Genomic DNA, 18,298 nt, shown 5'->3' with positions numbered 1-18,298 from the left:
CTCACCTCCAGCTATGGCAATACAGGAGAAAATACAGCCCCAAGCCAAGCAGTTGTCCCAAGTTTTCCCTTGTGGCCTCAAGAAGCCATACTGACATTGGGCAGCAGTTACAACGAGGCTTTTCCAACAGCCTGGGTTGGGAGCAGCAGCTGGAGCTGAGAAGAGATGGGCACAGGCGTGTCCATGGCCCAGGCATGCTCCCAGGCCAGCAGCTCTTTGGGCATAAGAAACCTGTGGTACAGGGTACAGGGAAAAGCCACACAGACATGACTGCAGATGGTGTCACAGTTGCTCAGCATATGCACATAACCTTTGTTTCTTCATTCCAGCCTGTTTTGTCTATTCCTACTCAGGAGAAAAGCCATCTTGCAGCCAAAGCTGTTTGATGCATTATCAAACACAGAGAAAACAATTTGCGTTATGAATCAGTGGCTAAATTTTCTGCATAAACACATATTTTATCATAATTGCAACCTTCCGTGTGATTGCAATGTAACTGAGAAGATAATTACCAGAAGCAGATTATCTGTTCCTTTCAGAGCTTATTGGTATTTTGCTCTTTGTGTAAGGTTTATACTTTAAGCAAGAAAAACAAGTTATCCTGTGAATACCTCAGGTGACAGGATGGTCTGTTGTTTATTGTACCAAACAGCAACTCAAATTTCGGGCTTAATTCTATATTCCGAATTCTGTTCTCTCTCTTTCTGTGTGCAACCAAATAACACAGCACAGCCTGTGTCTCACTTGAGCATTTGTGACTCCCCACTCCACAAGAGGACCAAGCCCACTAATATTCAGGACATATTCAGATTACTGAGAGGCAGGGTTGCACTGACACACTTTGAAAAGAAACCCTGGGTTTCATCTGAGTCCTTCTAAAGAATTCATTTAAAACCCACTCTTTTGTTTCCCCTGGACTTTTCATGCATGCAGGCATTTCCATTTGTTCTTCACTCTGACCAGCCTTTGCCTTTCCTTGGCAAATATGTAAAATACCATGAGGTGGTTGAAAAAACGTAATAGACATAGTATCCCTTTGTGCAATCCCCAACACCTGGGCCTGAAAGCTTATCTTTGTGGCTTAGAACCTCACTGGAATTTTGGTCATTTTATTACATTCTTTGCTGGGGACAAGGAATGCTGAAACCTCTGTGCCCTCCTGTCATTGCACACATGCTGAGTTTTTGCAATGAAAACATAAATGGTATGGATCTGGCAGCTTGGATCATGCAGCTTGTTCAGCAGATGCCAATAACAGCTGAATATTAGATATTATTAAGAAGAAGATATATAAAATAAAGCTGTGAGATAGCATTTGTTGGCTGGTAGCAAGTATCTTCCAGATGCTTGGAAGCATGAGATTCAGTGTAGGAGTTACTTTGATAAAACTATGGTGCCACTGCTGCCAGCTCAGTGTATGTACTCAAAATAGAAGGATTTCAGAAACCCTTGTGAGACCAATACCAACACTGAGAAGTAAAGGTCAGCACATATGTTCCTAGTAAAGAGCCCACAGCTACCATGGCTCTGAGATTTGCTGCACAGCAAGGTTGGGATTCCTGTGGCAGTTTAAAGCCATGGTGGCTCCCTGTGTTTTGCTACCTCATTAAGAAATCCAGAAGGATGAAGAAGATCTTATTTTTCTCATGATGCTGGTGCCTGAGTTGGCTTCATCTGGCATAAGATGAGCTGGTGGCTGCAGTGCCCAGGCAGGGGATGGTAAAGGTGCCTTACATGGGCACAAGCTGCTGCAGGACCTACCTCTGAAACTCATGCTGGTGTTTCAATAACAGTGTGTCCCAGCACCTCCTTCCACCTGCTTGGAGTCATCCTCACAAGCAGGGATGGGTAAGTACCAACACCCTGTGGGCAGTGCCTGTGGAGAACCTGCAGATGCAATGAGAGCACAGGTCAGCACCTGGGCACTCTGCCTGCAGCACCCACCTCTGGGTGGTGGAGGTGGGTGGAGAGAGACTTGCCTGTGACCAGCAAGGAGGAAACCTGACTCCTGGGTGCCAGATCCCAAACAAACAGCACCACCAACACTGCAAAAAGGAAATAGCAGAGGAGAAACAGTCAGAAAAGAGAAAAGGTCTCCTCCTTCAAGCCTGAGACACCACAGAGGTAAGAAAGCTTCACTAAATTAAAAATATTCAGTAAAATATTGCTTAATATTGGGTGCATCTGATCATTTGTATGATCAGATACCCCCCACTCTCACCTGCAAGGAAAATTCTCAGCCAGAGAAGGTCTCTGACCTTACTGACAAAGTTTTCCCAGGTGGTGTCACATGGCATCATTCTGGGTCCCAGCAGCAGTTTCACTGTACTCTTGGTTATTCTCTTCAGCTGGAGGATTTTTATTTTCCCTGCCAGCAACAGCTTTGTTACTGCTGTTCTTTTAGCTCATGCAATTGGTGTTTAGTTGGATTTACAAATAGAGGGAAATTTGTGACTCCCTGAAGATAGACACTAGCTGCTCCATCAAGGCAAGCAGGGCTGCAAAGGGTTGGGATGAGCAACACATGGGTTTGGTAGGAAATGTTGGGAGGTTTACTATGCCTGCACAGATTTCTATTGTCATTTGAGCTGCTGGAGAGTGTATCCCACCTGCTCAGCAGCTGCTCTTTGAGACTAGTGTGGTTCTTGCATTAGGCACTGTCCACCATCCTGCAGCCTCTGAGGGTGTTGGCGATTGTGGGGTGCTGGAGGTGGCTCTGCAGCCTTCTGCTTAAGCACCAGACCCTTGCTGTGAGTTCTGTACATCAGCACCAGGGATCAGGGCTCCATCTCCTTTTGTGGAAGAGTCGTGGCACTGCCCAGAAGGAAGGCATGTAGCCCAGAGTGGATGCCAGTGAAATGCTCCAACACCCCTCAGCAAGCAGTAGCGGGGTGTTCCAGCACCAGGATGTGTGGGCAAAGGCCCAGGGCTCAGCGCTTCTCCTGCCAGCACTGTGGGCTGTGCCTGCCACAGACATTTTGGAGGAGACCCCACAAGGGTGTGATGTGGCAGCTTAGGGCAGAATGTGTTTGCATGTCGCTAGTCACAAAGGAACAGAAAAGGAGAAAAAACAGGTGTCCCGGTTTTGTTATTGCAAAGTCTTTAGCTTTTCACAGTAAATCCTTTCCTGTGGGCACTTCCAAGCCCCTTGTTTGGCTTCTGTTGAGCCAGTTCCACTTGGAAATCGTCCCTAGCTGCTGGGCATCACAATCAGCTGGTGGCACTGCATGCTGCTGGCAGCTGTTGCTGCCTCTGAGGACATTGCTGACAGACAGATGTAACCAACATGCTTTGCATCTTCTTGGATGCTGGACTGTAATGATCTGTGACAGCCAGGTCAGTGTATGTGACCTGACTGACTAATCTGCCATTAGCCCTTAGTGACCTCCTTCTAGCTGTGCCTCAGTATAGGATCAAGGTATCCATCCTGGAGTAGTGCAATTCCATGCTTTCTGTGTTCACGCTGCCCTCTATCTCAAACTGTACTGTGTATCTTTCATTAGATGCTCTCAGCCATAAATTCCCTCCAGCTCTCGCCCTTCTGCAGCCTCCCCAGTCTCTGCTGGTTGGCTGTGAACGCAGCCTGGGCCAAGCCCAGCACTCCTGAAGGGAGGTAATCAAAGGAGAGAGTGTCAGCATAGTGCAGAGGTGTTGAGCCCTCCTCTGCAGTGCCTGAGCATGCACTCCACAGGAAAGCTTGTGGGTTTAAGCCGTGTGCTTAATCCCTACCCTGGCATTAAAATTAGATTTTCTGATGAGGAAAAGCGACAGTGGTGAGGCCAAAAGATCTAGTGCTGAAAGCCAGAAACACTGGCAGAGGAATCCAGCCTCCAGTTGCAATGCAGACTGCATGTCTGTGTTTATGGATGCCCTGAGAGGATATTGATTAGCCTGGCAAGGGATGAGGCAGAGGGGCTGGTTTGCAGCAGGAAGCTGTGTAATGCTTGGGTGAGGAGCTCAATGCTACCCCTGCCACCCCCAAGATCCTGGGGTTAGGGTCACCTAGTTCTGCCTCAGTGGGGTCTCCCACCAGGCTATTGCAGAGTGCAGTACCTCTACTGCCCACTCAAACCCAGCTCCACTGGGGAGCCTCCAACAGGGGCAACAACTACTGCTTGTTCATGTCTTGGCTCCTGGAGATGCAGCATCTTTTAGACTGGCACTGCATTTCACTGACCTCTGGGCTGAGGAAGCTGTCACATGCTCTCTTATCTTAGCAGGTCTCCAGTCTTCCCTGAGACATTCCCTAGACTTTCCATAAAATCAGCTAGTGTGATGTGATGACCAATGTCTCTCAGTTCAACTAACTTACCCTGTGATGTTTCTATGTGTTTTTCACCAAAACCCTAATGGGAAGGGACATCTTCCTGTAGCTGCGTGAAACAAACTCACATTTGACTGTATCTGAATGTTTCCACTCCAGTGTGAGAAACTGCCTTGCTGTTTTCCTGCTCAGGTGACTTTGTGGCTGTTGTGAGGTCTCACGGGTAAATCCTGGCCTTGCCTACAGTGGATCCCAGCAGGAGCTGAGATGGCCACTGCACCAAAAGAGGCAGAAAATGCTATTGGCTTGGAGGAAATCCATGAAGAGAGAAAAGAACCACCAAAAGGTGGGTTTGTATTGACAAGATTAGGAATCTGGGTACTTGTTTAGCTGGCATAGAAGAAGGATCCTCAGTTGTGCCACTCCAGCTACCTAAAACCTCTGTACATGGAGTCACAACTTCAGCATCCTACACCCCTCCCACCACACCTACCAGGCTGGAGACTGCTGCCTATGGCACTGGGAAGAGCTGGCTGGCTTGGCTTTTCTCAGGCCTCTGCTTTGTGTAAACATTTTATTATATTGGTAATTTGAGTATTCATTTACTTGGGAGAATTTTTTTAATGTTACTCTGTCTCAAAAGCATTTTAAATTGTACAAGGCTGACCTCTGTTTGCACTGGCTGCTGTTTCAGCAATCTCCTGTTATGTCTTGTCACCAGGACATCCAGAGGCTGGACATAAAACTGGTAGATGTTTTCAGGCTTTTGCCTGGTGCAGTCCCACAGTAGCATGAAAAATATTTTTTATGAAGAACCAGTACAATTTGGCTGCTGACAGTTTTTGTGTCTTAATTTTCTTTTCATGTTTAGTGCAAAAGACATTTACAGTGGAAGAAGCTGTGGAAACCATTGGTTTTGGGAGGTTCCATATCATGCTTTTCCTCATCATGGGCAGCACTGGGGTAGGTATCTGCAGCCATCTGTGCTGGTCTGAGAAAGCTTTCTTCTAATTTTTCTCATTACCATGTAATAACAACCAGAAGTACATACTGCTGCCAGCCCATTTAATCCCACACATACCTTCTCAAGCAGGATTTCTGCTATTGTCATCTTTGGTGAAAGTAGATTTTGACCCCATTGATATCAGACCTATTTCAGGGCAAAAACAGATTTAAGAGTTCATGTTAGATGCCTGAATCCACAGCTACATACCCAACCAACTCTTGGTTTCCAGAGATAGTTGAAGATCTTCTACTAACACAACAGAGTAAGAGTTTTCTCTGCCAAGGATGACTCTTTCCATACTTCCCAGATGTACAGTGTACCTGAGCCTGCTTTCTAGGTGCACCTTTCTCTCCTCCTCTCCCCGTCACCAAGACCTTCCAGGTCAGGCACAGGGGTCAGACCACTGTGGAGGCACCATGGCTTCACAGGACTGTTTTGACATGGTGGAACTGCCATGGCTGCAGGCCTTGTAGGACTGAGAGACTTTTCACTGTAGGCTTATGGTTTCCCTTCTTGTTCATGCACACACTTGTTCCCAAAGGTGGCTGAAGCCATGGAGATCATGCTGATCGCTGTTGTGTCCCCTCTCATCCGATGCGAGTGGCAGCTCCAAGACTGGCAGGTGGCTTTAGTGACAACAGTAAGTGACTCATGCTCCCCCCAGACAGGTCATCCACCATGTGGTCATAGTCATGGGCACCACCATGGGTTTTGGAAAGGACATTTGCCAGCAAACCAAAGAAATTCCTAGGGCTACCTTACAGGGATGAGAGCTGTGCCATCAACTGTAGACAACAGAAATGAAGCTGATGAGAGCAGATGTCCATGTCCAGATGTGCTGGTTTTGCACAGAGGAAGTAATGCCAAAGCCAAAGCAAATCCTCACTTCCACATTCTTATTTTGAAAACCTTGGTATGCACCCCCAGCTTTGAGGGTTTCAGCAGTGAGTGCCTACACAAAGGAAGCCATCCCCTGAAAGCTGCTCGGTTGGGGTTCTGGATGCTGTAGTTCATCCTGCTGCCCTGAGAACACACAGCTCACCCACAACTCAAACAACAGAGCTGCCCCATTTACCTGGGAATGGGGTCTCCACAGCTGTGTTTCAATTCCCCTCAGATGGTGTTTTTTGGCTATATGGTGTTCAGCATAGTGCTTGGGCTCCTGGCAGACAGGTACGGGCGCTGGAAGGTGAGTGGCTGCCGGGGGTGGCTCCTCTTCCTGCGCTCCACAGGAGCCATGCACCCTGCTGAGCCTCTGCTTCAATGACCCTGATTCTTACCCTATTGCAGATACTGCTGCTCTCCTTCCTCTGGGCAGCCTATTTCTCCCTGCTGACCTCGTTTGCCCCGTCCTACATCTGGTTTGTGTTCCTGCGGGCCATGGTAGGAGGTGGCGTGTCAGGCCACGCGCAAGGGTAAGGCTGTGCAAGCCACCTTCCCAAAGGATGTGGTGGAGGGCTGGAACAGGAAAGGGGGCTAAATCCCCACTTCATCTTGGAAAAAAAAGCCATCCACATATAAAAACAATTAGACAGGTAATAGATGAATAAAATCTGCTTACTCCTTAAAAAAAAAAAGTCCCAGCAATTCTGCTTAAATAGAAAATTCTTTTTGAATTATGTAAAACATTCCCACTGAAATCATATTTTTGTCTTGTTGGTGCAGAAAGGAGGATTTTGGGAGGAAAAATTCACAATATTAGCAACCACTTCACTAGGGACCTGGAAAAATAATTTTTTTTGGTTGATTGTCTTATGAAACAAAACATTTCAGCACCTTCCATGGTTCCTCAAAGCCTGGTTGTTGCCCATAAAGGAAAGCCCCAAACTGAACAAACATTCACCCAAAAGCCCTTTGCTGAAGAAAAGGACACTGGAGAGAGAGGTGCTGTTGGGAGAAGTCCCTCATTCCCTGGCCATGGAGGCTGCTCATGACCCTCATGAGAATGGAAGGAAATTGGACATTTTTTAAAGCACTTCACTGGCTGAGACAGAAGGAGACACTGAGGGTCTCTTCCCACCTCTCTCTCTCTGTCCAGCTAAAGAAACACAATTCACTTTGGTGGGACCTTGAGATGCCTGTGCCATGAGCCCCCTACCCCAAAGGCACTCCAGCCATTTAAAAAGTGGAACAGTTTTCTTTATTTCATGGAAAAAATCTGTTTAGTAAAATGTTAATTTCTATGACCATATCTATGCCTATGCTGACACCTCAGTCACCCTACAGGACCTTCCCATAGGTGTCCTGATGTATAGACTGCAGTGTTTATTTGCTTGTATCCCACAGCCATGGGCTGAAAAGGATTCATGCCTCGTGCTTCCCTTGCATGTAATTTGGTGCTGGAGTGGGAGGCATATTGGACAGGCATTCCTTGTCTCTGGGTGCTCAAGGTGGAAGAGGGATGGTATTAATTCTGTGAGCTGAGCTGAACTGTTACTTGATTTGTATGGAAATTCTCATTTCAACTCTTATTTCTGCTTTATCTTTCCTTTTTTGCTAGACTTATCATAAAAACGGAATTTTTGCCCACCAAATACCGGGGATACATGTTGCCCTTATCTCAGGTAAGTGAGAACATCACTGTTTCTTCTAGCTCTGAGTCCCAGGAGATTAGTCCCACTGTAGTTTGGAAGCCACATCCCCAGCACATCACCACTTCTCCCAGACTAATCACACTTGGAGTCTGAGCGAGTGTCCACTTCCTCCTGTGCCTCAGAGTGTGGCATCTGTGTTATTAAAGACATGCACAGGAGAGAGGCAATATCTTCTCAAATTATTTGACGCTCCAAACATTGTAGAGGGACTTTGAGTGTTGGCTGACACCCAGCCCCTTGGTTGTCCTACTGGCAATCAGGCTACCTGGTCTAATGGGGCCAGTGCTGATGGACTGGCAGACTCTGGAGCTAGTGGCATTCCCATTCCAGGAAAGGGATGTGTCTCCTAATGGCAATAAGTGAACTTCAGAAAAGAACATACTTGCAGATCAGAGGCCAGATTCTCTGTTGGTATAGCTTGGCATTGAGTCTACTGGAGGGCTACCAACTTTCAGCCGTGGAAATCTGGCCTGGTTTTGCCTTCTGAGCTTGTAAATCTGCTGCTTCCCTGCAGAGACCTAGACAACAGGAAAATTCATGGGGCATGAGCATTAACAGAGACATGACTGGAAGGACAAAAGCGGTGGCTTTAAGTACAATTGCACACACAGCAAATTATTGTTTTTTACCTGGAGCTAATTAAGACTACCTTCACTGTCACTCCCCAAACTCTTGTCTTCCCCTCTTTCCTCCCACCCAAGCCCAGCCCTCAGGCAGCCACAGGATGGCTCATTTGAACCTCAGCATTCCCTAGCACAGTTCCCCATCTATCTACAGAACCAGACCAGAAGGGAAGATGATAAACAATTGCCATGTGTTCATGTCCTAACCACTTTCTTTCCCTCGAGAAGGTGTTTTGGTTGGCAGGATCCTTGTTAATCATTGGCCTGGCATCAGTGGTGAACCCAACCATTGGCTGGAGGTGGTTGATCAGAATTGCCTCCATCCCTGGCATTCTTCTCATTCTGGTGTTCAAGGTAGGAAGATCTCCACTCCCCACACCCTGCTGTACTGCCACTGCCCTGATGTCTCCCCAGTCACCATGGCCCTCCATCCCCTTCATCCTAGGGCACTTCTTGTGTCCTCCTTTCTCCCCTTCTCACACAGCAGCTTGGTAAGATCCTGAAGTCCTGGAGGGGCTGCAGACCAGCTACTGGGGAGATGCTGCCTTGCTGGTGATGGCCTGGCTTTACTGGTCTGCAGCAGCTCAAGTTCCAGTGTCCAGGCTGCCAGCAGTACCCAGGAATTGTGGTGATGGGCAAGGCATCAAGAGGAAGATAAGCTAGCTAGCATATGAAAAAAATGACAAATAACACCTTCAGTCTAATGCTGGGCACAGCACACACTCTTCAGTCTTTGCATTTTCTAGGGTTGAGGAAAGAATCCTCAGTAAATTGTTCACAGGGTGCCAGGGTAAACCACAGCTTTCCCCAGGTGTCCTTCTACTTCAGAAAAATCAGCCTTGGACATGACAGCTATATTATTTGTGGAGGGTGATGTGGAAAATCCCTGCTTACAGTGCTCATGGGCACTGCAGTGCTGAGTTGAGGCTGGTGGAGGCTGTGCAGGTGTAAAAGCTCTTCCTGCAGCTGAGTTAATGCACATGTCCATCTGGGGTGCTACCTGGACAGGCAAATGTAAGAGGGCTGTGATGTACACTCATATAACCTGGATTCTTAGTTTCCCTGATTATTTTTACTAGAAAATTTGGATAGCAAAAGTTTGTAATCCAGGACAAAAAAAGACAGAGTTAGTATACATACCTTTAAAAAAGGAGTCTATAATTCATATTTGAGTGAAACAGATGTAGCTGTTTATAATTTAATAGAGCCACCATTTAATAAAAAAAGTATTTTATTTTGGAAAGAGCACCAAACGCTAATGATAATTTAGATTTCAGCCACTTCTTCCTTTTTATTAAAATGGCCTTGTTGTGCCTTCCAAGACTTTTGCTTGAGAAAGTAATACGTGCCTCATCTCATTTTAGAATGTCAATCAATTCAGGATTGTTTTTGTTAAACCTGTGTATTTGGGTTTCAACTTTTGTAAGCATTTGGCACAGATGGCTCAGTGGCAGACCCCTGGGAGCTTGACCAACAAATGTGTTTGTTGGTATGGGTGAGCCCCCAGCATGGGGACACGGGGCATGGCTGGGGAGAAGGACAGGCAAAAGGCTGCTCCAGCTCATGGAGTGCCCTGTGCCCACCTGAGCAGCTCCTGGGTGTGATGTGAAGCTGTGAGTAGGACAAGGGAGGTGCAGAAAGGCTGCTCTGCTTTCAGTTCATCCCAGAGTCGGCGCGGTACAACGTGTCCACGGGGAACACGGGGGCTGCGCTGGCCACGCTGCACAGCATAGCCAGGATGAACGGGGCAGCCGTGCCCGAGGGGCAGCTGAGGGAGCCTGCCAAGGTGAGTCTGTCCTGCCATCCACCCCTGGCAGGGCTGCTGGCACCTGAGCTTCAGGGAGGGAGCCAGCCAGGGACTGCCAGACACATCTTGCTCTGCCTCTCTTCCAAACAACTGCTGAAAGCTATATTGGTTTTGTTTTGGAGAAACAGTCATCTTGGCCTTCAAAATGGAATGGAGTTTTCTGATTTTTTTTGCTCCTCAGTTTGTGGTTGCTTCCTTTACCATGGCAAAGCATGCTGTTCCTTATCCCCACCTATCCTACAGGGGTGTTCCCTCAGAGAACATGAGATGCCATGAGGTCTGTCCATTGGGGTCTCTCTCAGGGCTGTGACTGGGCAGATTGCAAGGATCCCTGCCATGAGGTCAACCCAGTGCTCCCAGAGGCTTCTCCCAGCCCTGGTCTGGCTTGTCCACTGTGTCCCAGGACTCCAGATCCCTGAGTGTGGAGCCATAAACCAGCAAAAGAGGGTCAAAGCTGCAGAGACCATTTCAGAGATATCACCACCTGTTCCTTTGAGCAGCTGAGCACCTCAGGAGTGGATTTCTGCTGGACTGAAACGCCCAAAAACATGAGTGGGTGCTGCAGGGGGTGCAGTCTCCCCCTCTCACCCAGTCTGGGCCCTGCTGACCCGTGGGTGGGAGGACTTAGGTGGTTCCTTAGACCAGCAAAACAGGAAGATTAGACAAATCCAGTATTCAGGGCCTCAAAATTACCCAGTTCTTTTAAATCCCTTTCCTGGATCTTTTTCCTGCATATTCAATCCCACAGGCACCAAGTATTGTCCTTAGCAATTCATGTAACATGGTGCTATTGTATTGGAATTAGTTAGGATTAAAGCTTCCCTATAATTTAATTGAATTTATGTAATGGACCACATTGGATGTGGGAAGGGGTTTTTGTTAGTTTTGCCCTCTCTCAGGCTTAACCAATGATGAGGAAAATAAAAGTGAAGTCAATCCACACCATCCCTGTGAACTTGTCTCCTCTCAGCAGTGGGATCCTGGGGAACAGCAGGTCAGGCAGGGCCCCCAGTGCCTGCCAGTCTCTGCTCACTGGCACCTCAGGCCTCCCAGGAAGATGTGTGTGTCCAAAAGCTTGCTTCACAGGCAGAGCAGCATGCAGGGCAGTGGAGCTGACAGAAGCCCCAGCAATGCTGGCCCCCCCCAGCAGCAACCAGGGCCCCTCTGGCACCATCATGGTCACAATGGGGCCAGACTGCTTGGATCTGAGGGGTCCCATGGGGCCAGGAGAGCTCAGGATGTCCTCTCCTCCCCTCCTCCATCCTTTGCAGTGCAGCTTCCTGTGGATATCTTTTAGGAAGCAGGGCTTTGCTCTCTGGAGTTTTGATGGGAGCTGTGTTGCACCATCTGTGACTCTGTCTGTGCCACAAGCAGCCTGGGGACAGGAGGGCTCAGAGTGCCAACTGCTCTCCCAGAACACTTGCTTCTGTATAAAAGAGGCATTTATAGAAACTTCTATTTCTATTGTATGATTTTCAGGAAAGAAGGGGAAGATTCAAGGACCTTATCCACCCTAAATACCTCAGAACCACTTTGCAGATATGGATCATATGGTAAATATTTTTTTTCTCTTGCTTATCAGCTCATTCTCTTGGTTGACAGTGTGCAGGGAGGAGTCTTGCACAGATTCTGACTTTAACAGGACACCACTCTGCCTGTGATGGTGGCTGCAGCTGGAGGCACATGGATCACCATAGGCTGGTCCTGTTTCAGACCACATCTCAGACACTGGCTGCTGTTAACCTGGGCAGAAAAGGCTGGACTTCCAGGATGGTGCTATTGACAGGGAGGCTCCTGGGAGCCAGGGGAGAGCCACAGGGCAGAGCCCACCCCTGACTGCAGTAGGATCAGCTGTGTGCCTGTGGCTCTCCTTCCCTGCTTGGGGTACATTTGCTGTCCCCAAGGATGGCTGAAGGACCAGTGAGACAGGGCTCTGGCTGAAACACTTCCACCATTACCAGCACTACTGGCTGGGAGAAAGTAAGATTGAGGAGACAGGTTTCATATGCAGTGTTCCCAGTAGCTCTATGCAAGGGTAATACATGTTTCATTCACTGCTGTCTGGAATGGAAATGTATAAGTAATAGGTATTGACCCAAAATGTTGTGAAGTCAGGCCTTGAATTTTTAATGTTTTTTTCCCCTTGATTTCTATGGATTTTATGAAATTTTCTTTGTTGTTTTTATCTTTCTTTATCTCTTAGTCGTCCCAGGAGTTCCTGGTATTTTCTGGGATCTGCATTCCCATCCCCCCCCAGCATTCCCTGCCTTCCCAGGTGGCCCAAATTCTGCTGCTCACTGAAACTGCCAGGGCAGAGAAAAAAGTGAAAATTACTTTTCAGCCTGCTTGTGATCAGGTGTATTCTGAATTACTTGATAATGACAAAGCAAGGCTGTCATCACCAATGCTGTGTTTTTGACAGTCAGCCAGGATGCAGTGTGAGCCTCTCTGGCCAGTTAATGAAAACTCCTCTTGAAAATCCCTGGGTAGAAAGGATAAGGATATTCACACTCCTCCCCTGACCCAGTGTGGGGTCCCATGGGAAACAGTCCTCCATGAATTGCTCCAATGTGGGTCTTTCCATGGACTGCAGTACTGAGCTGCTCCAGTGTGGGTTCCCCAGGAAATCACAAGTCCTGCAGCAAACCTGCTCCAGCATGGGTTCCTCTCTCTGTGGACCCACAGGTCCTGTCAGGAGCCTGCTCCACCATGGGCTTCCCATGGGGTCACTGCCTCCTTCAGGCATCCATCTGTTTTGGCATGGGAATCTCCAAAGGCTGCAGATGGATCTCTGCTCCACGGTGAATGTCCATGGGCTGCAGGGGCACAACAGCCTCATCATGGTCTGCACCATGGGATGCAGGGGAATCTCTGTTTGGACCCTCGAGCACCTTCTGTCTTTCATTCTTTATTGGCTTGGGTGTTTGCAGAGATGTTTCTCACACATGTTCTCACTTCTTTCTCTGGCTGCTGTTGCTCTTGGACATTTTTTCTGGTTCTAACAAATATTATGCCCTAGGCACTCCCAGCAGGAGTCAGCTGGCATGGGCTCTGTCAGGCATGGAGGAAGCTCCAAAAGCTTCCCACAGAAGCCATGCCTGTCGCCCCCAGCCAGTACCAAAATCTGGCCATGCAAACCCAATACAAAGCTGAACAATGCTGGGGAGAGGTTTACTGGGCAAGAGCAGTGCCTTAGGTACATAGGTAGGAGGAGAATGCCATGGGACAGGTGGATGCCTAAGCCACCTCTCTGCTCAGGCTAAGGGGTTCCATCATGCAGAGCTGGTGCAAGCAGCAGCAGAGATTCCAGAGCACCCAAAACCTGGTGCATTTTAGTTTCCTGCCCTTCCCCATCACAGCTGCACCTCACTGCAGCATTTCTCCCTGCAGGCTTGGAATAGCTTTCGCTTACTACGGCGTCATCTTGGCCAGTGCTGAGCTGCTGGAGCGGGACCTTGTCTGTGGCTCTGCAGCCCCAGCACTGCAGGACTCCAGTGATGACTCTGAGGAGAGCCACAGCCCCTGCCACTGCCACTTGTTTGGGCCTGCTGCCTACCAGAGCATGATCATCAGCACAGCTGGGGAGATCGCACGTAACCTTCCCCATGCTTGCCCTGCCGCTCCCCTCTCACGGCTCTCACTGCAGAGCTCTGAGCTGTGCATGCCCTTGGTGACAGGGGCCAACATGAACTGGGCACTGCTGGCACCTTCTGGGCTGCAGGCCATGAGCCTGTGGCTCCTGGCTCAGCAGGGCACTCAGAGGGGCACACCTCAGGCCCTGGTGTTTGGCTGGGTTGAGGTCACAGAGAGCAAAACCACCCAGCCTGTGCTGCTCACCCAGCTGTGCCTTCCTTGCATGGCTCAGGACAGTCATTGGTGTCCTGCCTCAGCACAGCCAGCTTCAGGGAAGCACAGGCTTCATCACCTGAAGGGAAAGGTGAAAAAAAGCCAGGGGCATGGGGTCAAATCACAAGCTTTGGGTGCAGGTAGATAGGGTTTGTCCATTTCACAGGATGTTTGGTAGGCACTGGGGATGCAGACAGGTATCATTGAGTCACACTGTGTAAGGTCTGTCAAGGCAGACAATTATTGCAGTTAGATCATCACATGTTTTATGGTTTTCCTTTTTATTTCCAGTAAATCCTCTGAACATTCTCAGCATCAATCTCCTTGGAAGACGTCTAAGCCTGTGTATTACCATGGCATGCACAGCTCTATTCTTTCTTCTCCTTAATATCTGCACCTCAAGGTACTGTGGCTCAGACTGTGGGTCTTGTTTGAGAGTATGCAATGCTGAGGGCAGGACCTCTGGTATTCTCAGGTCACCAGTCTGTCAGGCCAGTAATTCTTGTAGGTCTGAGAAAAACCTCTGACTGGCTCTCCTTTTCCTGGGAAAGCTGTGGCAGCAGATTCTGTGGTGCAGTGGTGTGCAGAGGGACTCACTAGTATTACTGAGCCCACATGGCTTCCCCTAAGCATCCAGAAAATCCAGCACAGTCCAGAAAATTTAAAAATGTGTGAACAACATGCAATGGAAATAAGTTATATTTTTCATTCAGTTTTCCCCCTTCCTTTCTTACTTTCTGACATCTCTGCTGGTGCTGCTCAGTGGCACTAACTCTGCTCCACATGGCTCTCTCTCCAGTGCAGGCATGGTTGGCTTTCTCTTCATGCTGCGTGCCTTGGTTTCAGCCAACTTCAACACCATCTACATTTACACAGCAGAGGTGGGTTCTCCTTGAGGTATGATGAGCTGCTTGGAGCCTTCAAATACCACTTGTGTATACCCAGGAATGCTGCCTGCTAGTTTATTACCTAGTTAAGAGTCACCTTCCTTGAACTGTGTGTCTCTGGCATCTTGGCCACAGTGTTTTCATATTCTAGATAAGAGAAGGAATCAGGAAACCAACTTGGAGGTGACAGGAGTAGATGGAAGAACTACTTGTTCTTTTTTTTTAAAAAACCAATTGTACGGAGTGAAATGGATTTCCTTGTTAATTGACTAAAATGATCCAAAGCAAACAGAAGTAGCTCCCTTGCACTTTTAATGGTGCACTGTTATATTTAAACTTGCACCTGTCTTTAATACCACAATTTTAGTAGTTTTGAATAAGTTGCTGCTGATGTAAAGACCACTGTTGTAACAGCCATACCATAAATCAATTCTATTCACAATTCAATCAATGATCAAAATCTTTCAAGTCAAGTGCCTGGACTGTTCTTGAATTAACTGACTCAATTTGCTTGGTCCAGTAAAGTATTTAAACAAATGCTTACATGAGTATACTTGCTAAAATATGTTGATATTAAGAGGACTTAAAGATCAGTAAAATTCATATTTGTTTCATTGGCACAAGTGTTAGGGAGGCGAGAAAAATAAACTAGACTAAGCACATTATTCTAAGCCTGGATATTTCTTCTGTATTTCTTTTTCTTCCTTCTAAACAAAGGTGCTGTTGATAAAAATGAATAGGCAGACTTGAACACTACAGATAATATTTTTTCTTCCTGCTTTCCAAATACAGGGCCCAGCAGTATAAACAGAATTTTTTCTTTAGCAACCAACCTAATATCTGTGATTTTGATCATAGAGCCAGGAGATGAAGTGGTGGTAAACAAATGCTAAACAAAGGGGAATCACATCCAGCTTTAACTTGCCCTCAAACTTTCCTTGGAGCAAAAAATGACATATTTGTAATGGCTCAAATAAGACCCAAGGGAGCTTTTATTTCCTTTTATATCTTATCTGACTAGCTGCCCTTGCTAACGCAATGGGTTTCTCTGACAAAAAAAAAAAAAAAAAAAAAAAAAAAATTGAAAATTATAAAGAAAAGTAGAGGTATTGTGGCTTGCTGCTGAACTAATCCAGTTTCTTTCTGGCCTGTTTTAGGTTTATCCCACCACAATGCGAGCACTGGGGATGGGCATAAGTGGGTCATTGTGCCGTGTGGGAGCAATGGTGGCTCCATTTATATCACAAGTAAGAGCATGCTTGATAATGTTGGTAAACATTGTGCTGAACACTGCCATCAAACACAAAGAGATGTCCCTGAAATTCATCCCAAAAAAAAAAGGGAGGATGTAATCAATTACCTCCCAACTCTATATACTGAGTACTTGGCTAGTCTCTGCTTAGCTTTAAGTAACTCTCATCAGAGTTCTGCTCACTAGTATTTGATATTTTCTGAAAGCTCTTAAGGTTCACAGGATACTGTTTTTTCTATTGTGGAGTCTCTCAGTCATTTGTCACCTTTTGTCCACTCTTAATTGCTAATTAAGTGCCAGCCCCCCACACCAGCGAGCTCCTGTTTGATGTTCTTTGGCCTGTAGGTTCTTATGAGTGCTTCTTTCGTGGGGGCCCTGTGTCTCTTCTCCTCTGTGTGCATCATCTGTGCCATCTCTGCAGTCACACTGCCCATCGAGACCAAGGGCAGGGCCCTGCAGGTGGGTGCCACCACTCCAGAGCTCCTGTGGATCTAAAGGCTGGTAGGGGCTGGTAGGGGATGATGCAGCCAGAATCCAAACCCAGCTCTCCAGAGGTTTCACAAGCCTGACAGGCACAAGCCTCACAGGAAAGTGCTGCTGCAGCAGCTTCAGCACTGTTATCCCAGTTGTCCAAAACCTGTTTCTTGTGAAAGAACAAGCCAGACTGCCAACCCCAGCCACTTCATGTAAGTGTGTGAGCTTTAGCTTGTGCAAGCCACCCTCTACATCTCTCTCCAATTGTGACCCGAGGATGCAGGTACATGCTCTGCTCTCCCTGTGCTGGGAGGAGAGAGGACAGCAGATGCATGGAGCACCTAAACTGCCAAAGAAATTTCGTAATCATATTCAAGGCAAGAGCCTCTGCTTAGCCCTTGTGGTCATTGTTTCCTATAAAACAATCACTAAGCCCAGAGATTAAGGGGGAAACTTAAATTTAGCAGTGTCCCATGTGCTAATCACACCAGTTTAACTAGAGGGGGTGGTGAGCAGTGCTGTGATTCCAATAAATTCATCTATACAGGCATGGAGATTTTCATGGCATGCAGCAGCATGGCCACACCACTCTGCAGTCTGACCTCAAGACCATAGGCTAAGAATAATCCACATTCTTTAGCAGTCTAGAGTGTGGCAGATGTTTGACCAAACTAGTTTATGAGGGCTTCCAAACTAGACTTCAAAAAACCCATCCCTACAAACACAGATGTTGCCTGCCAGAAGTGAGACCTTTTGGATATATCCAAACACATTATTCTCCATTGCTGTCAGGTTTTATGTGCATTTTATTAATTTTATGTACTATTTTTTTCTTTCCCCCTTTTTAGCAAGTAAAATGAGAGCGAACGTTTGATGTTGGATTGGGTAGGAAAGAAAAATAAACCCCCTGGAATCAGTCACTTCCTGTGAGCTTCATTTGATGTTGATTGCTTCTCCATACTGTTTCCATTATTAAAAAAAATGCAACTGAACCGTATAAGAGCTATGATTTGTATAGACAAATGGTAAATTTCTCAAGGACCTTTCCCTTCTTACGACTGAATAAACAGATGTTTTCTACCCTTCCTGTGAAGTGAGATGAAGACTCTTTACTTCTAGTGCTATCAGTAGTGACACTGCATACAAGATATTGAAAAAAAAAAGGAAAATCATTAGGTGAATTGAAGTAGAGGGGGAAAAATACATGCAGTAGATACAGTTGCTGCCATAGCAGCTTGAAAGGATATGGTACTTTCCTCAACTTTTTGTGCAAATACCATCTGCATGGAAGTGATAAAATTTGTCTCTCAAACCATAATGCAGTGATGATTTCTGATAATTGTTGGGGTGATATTTAAGACCACAAAATGAAAGGTGGCTCAGATTATTTAAAAAGAGAGAGTTCCTGCAGAGGTAAGTAGATGCAGAGTAACTGGATGAACTCTTCTCTCCTCAGCATTTTCCACGGAGAACAACTTGAATGTGAAGTTGGATTTTTAAGACTTCAAGTGCTGTGGTGGCAGTGCCTCTTTATTTTTTTAACTC

General features: G+C 47.0%; 1 protein-coding gene across 1 annotated transcript; it reads left to right on the top strand.

The window, feature by feature from the left end:
- The first annotated feature begins 2,085 nt into the window (after window positions 1-2,085).
- On the top strand, window positions 2,086-17,840 carry SVOPL (SVOP like). Its single transcript, XM_079305165.1, has 16 exons — window positions 2,086-2,124; window positions 4,457-4,610; window positions 5,136-5,227; window positions 5,812-5,910; window positions 6,388-6,459; window positions 6,561-6,685; window positions 7,771-7,834; window positions 8,716-8,841; window positions 10,145-10,273; window positions 11,774-11,847; window positions 13,685-13,887; window positions 14,432-14,543; window positions 14,940-15,021; window positions 16,185-16,274; window positions 16,625-16,738; window positions 17,602-17,840. The coding sequence occupies exons 2-16, from the start codon at window positions 4,532-4,534 to the stop codon at window positions 17,611-17,613; spliced, it is 1,473 nt and encodes a 490-aa protein (XP_079161291.1). The 5' UTR covers window positions 2,086-2,124; window positions 4,457-4,531; the 3' UTR covers window positions 17,614-17,840.
- Window positions 17,841-18,298: the final 458 nt, after the last annotated feature.

The sequence above is a fragment of the Erithacus rubecula genome (genome assembly GCF_903797595.1).
Source record: "Erithacus rubecula genome assembly, chromosome: 4".
Taxonomy (NCBI): domain Eukaryota; kingdom Metazoa; phylum Chordata; class Aves; order Passeriformes; family Muscicapidae; genus Erithacus; species Erithacus rubecula.
Note: the sequence above shows the minus strand (reverse complement) of the source record. Positions and strands in the feature narration are given on the sequence as shown.

Bases quoted from the DNA above. Each gene is read 5' to 3' on its own strand.
- SVOPL (XM_079305165.1), top strand. From the start codon at position 4,532: ATGGCCACTGCACCAAAAGAGGCAGAAAATGCTATTGGCTTGGAGGAA. The intron at 10,274-11,773 runs GTGAGTCTGTCC...TATGATTTTCAG, and splicing joins AGCTGAGGGAGCCTGCCAAG to GAAAGAAGGGGAAGATTCAA. The intron at 13,888-14,431 runs GTAACCTTCCCC...TTTTATTTCCAG, and splicing joins CACAGCTGGGGAGATCGCAC to TAAATCCTCTGAACATTCTC.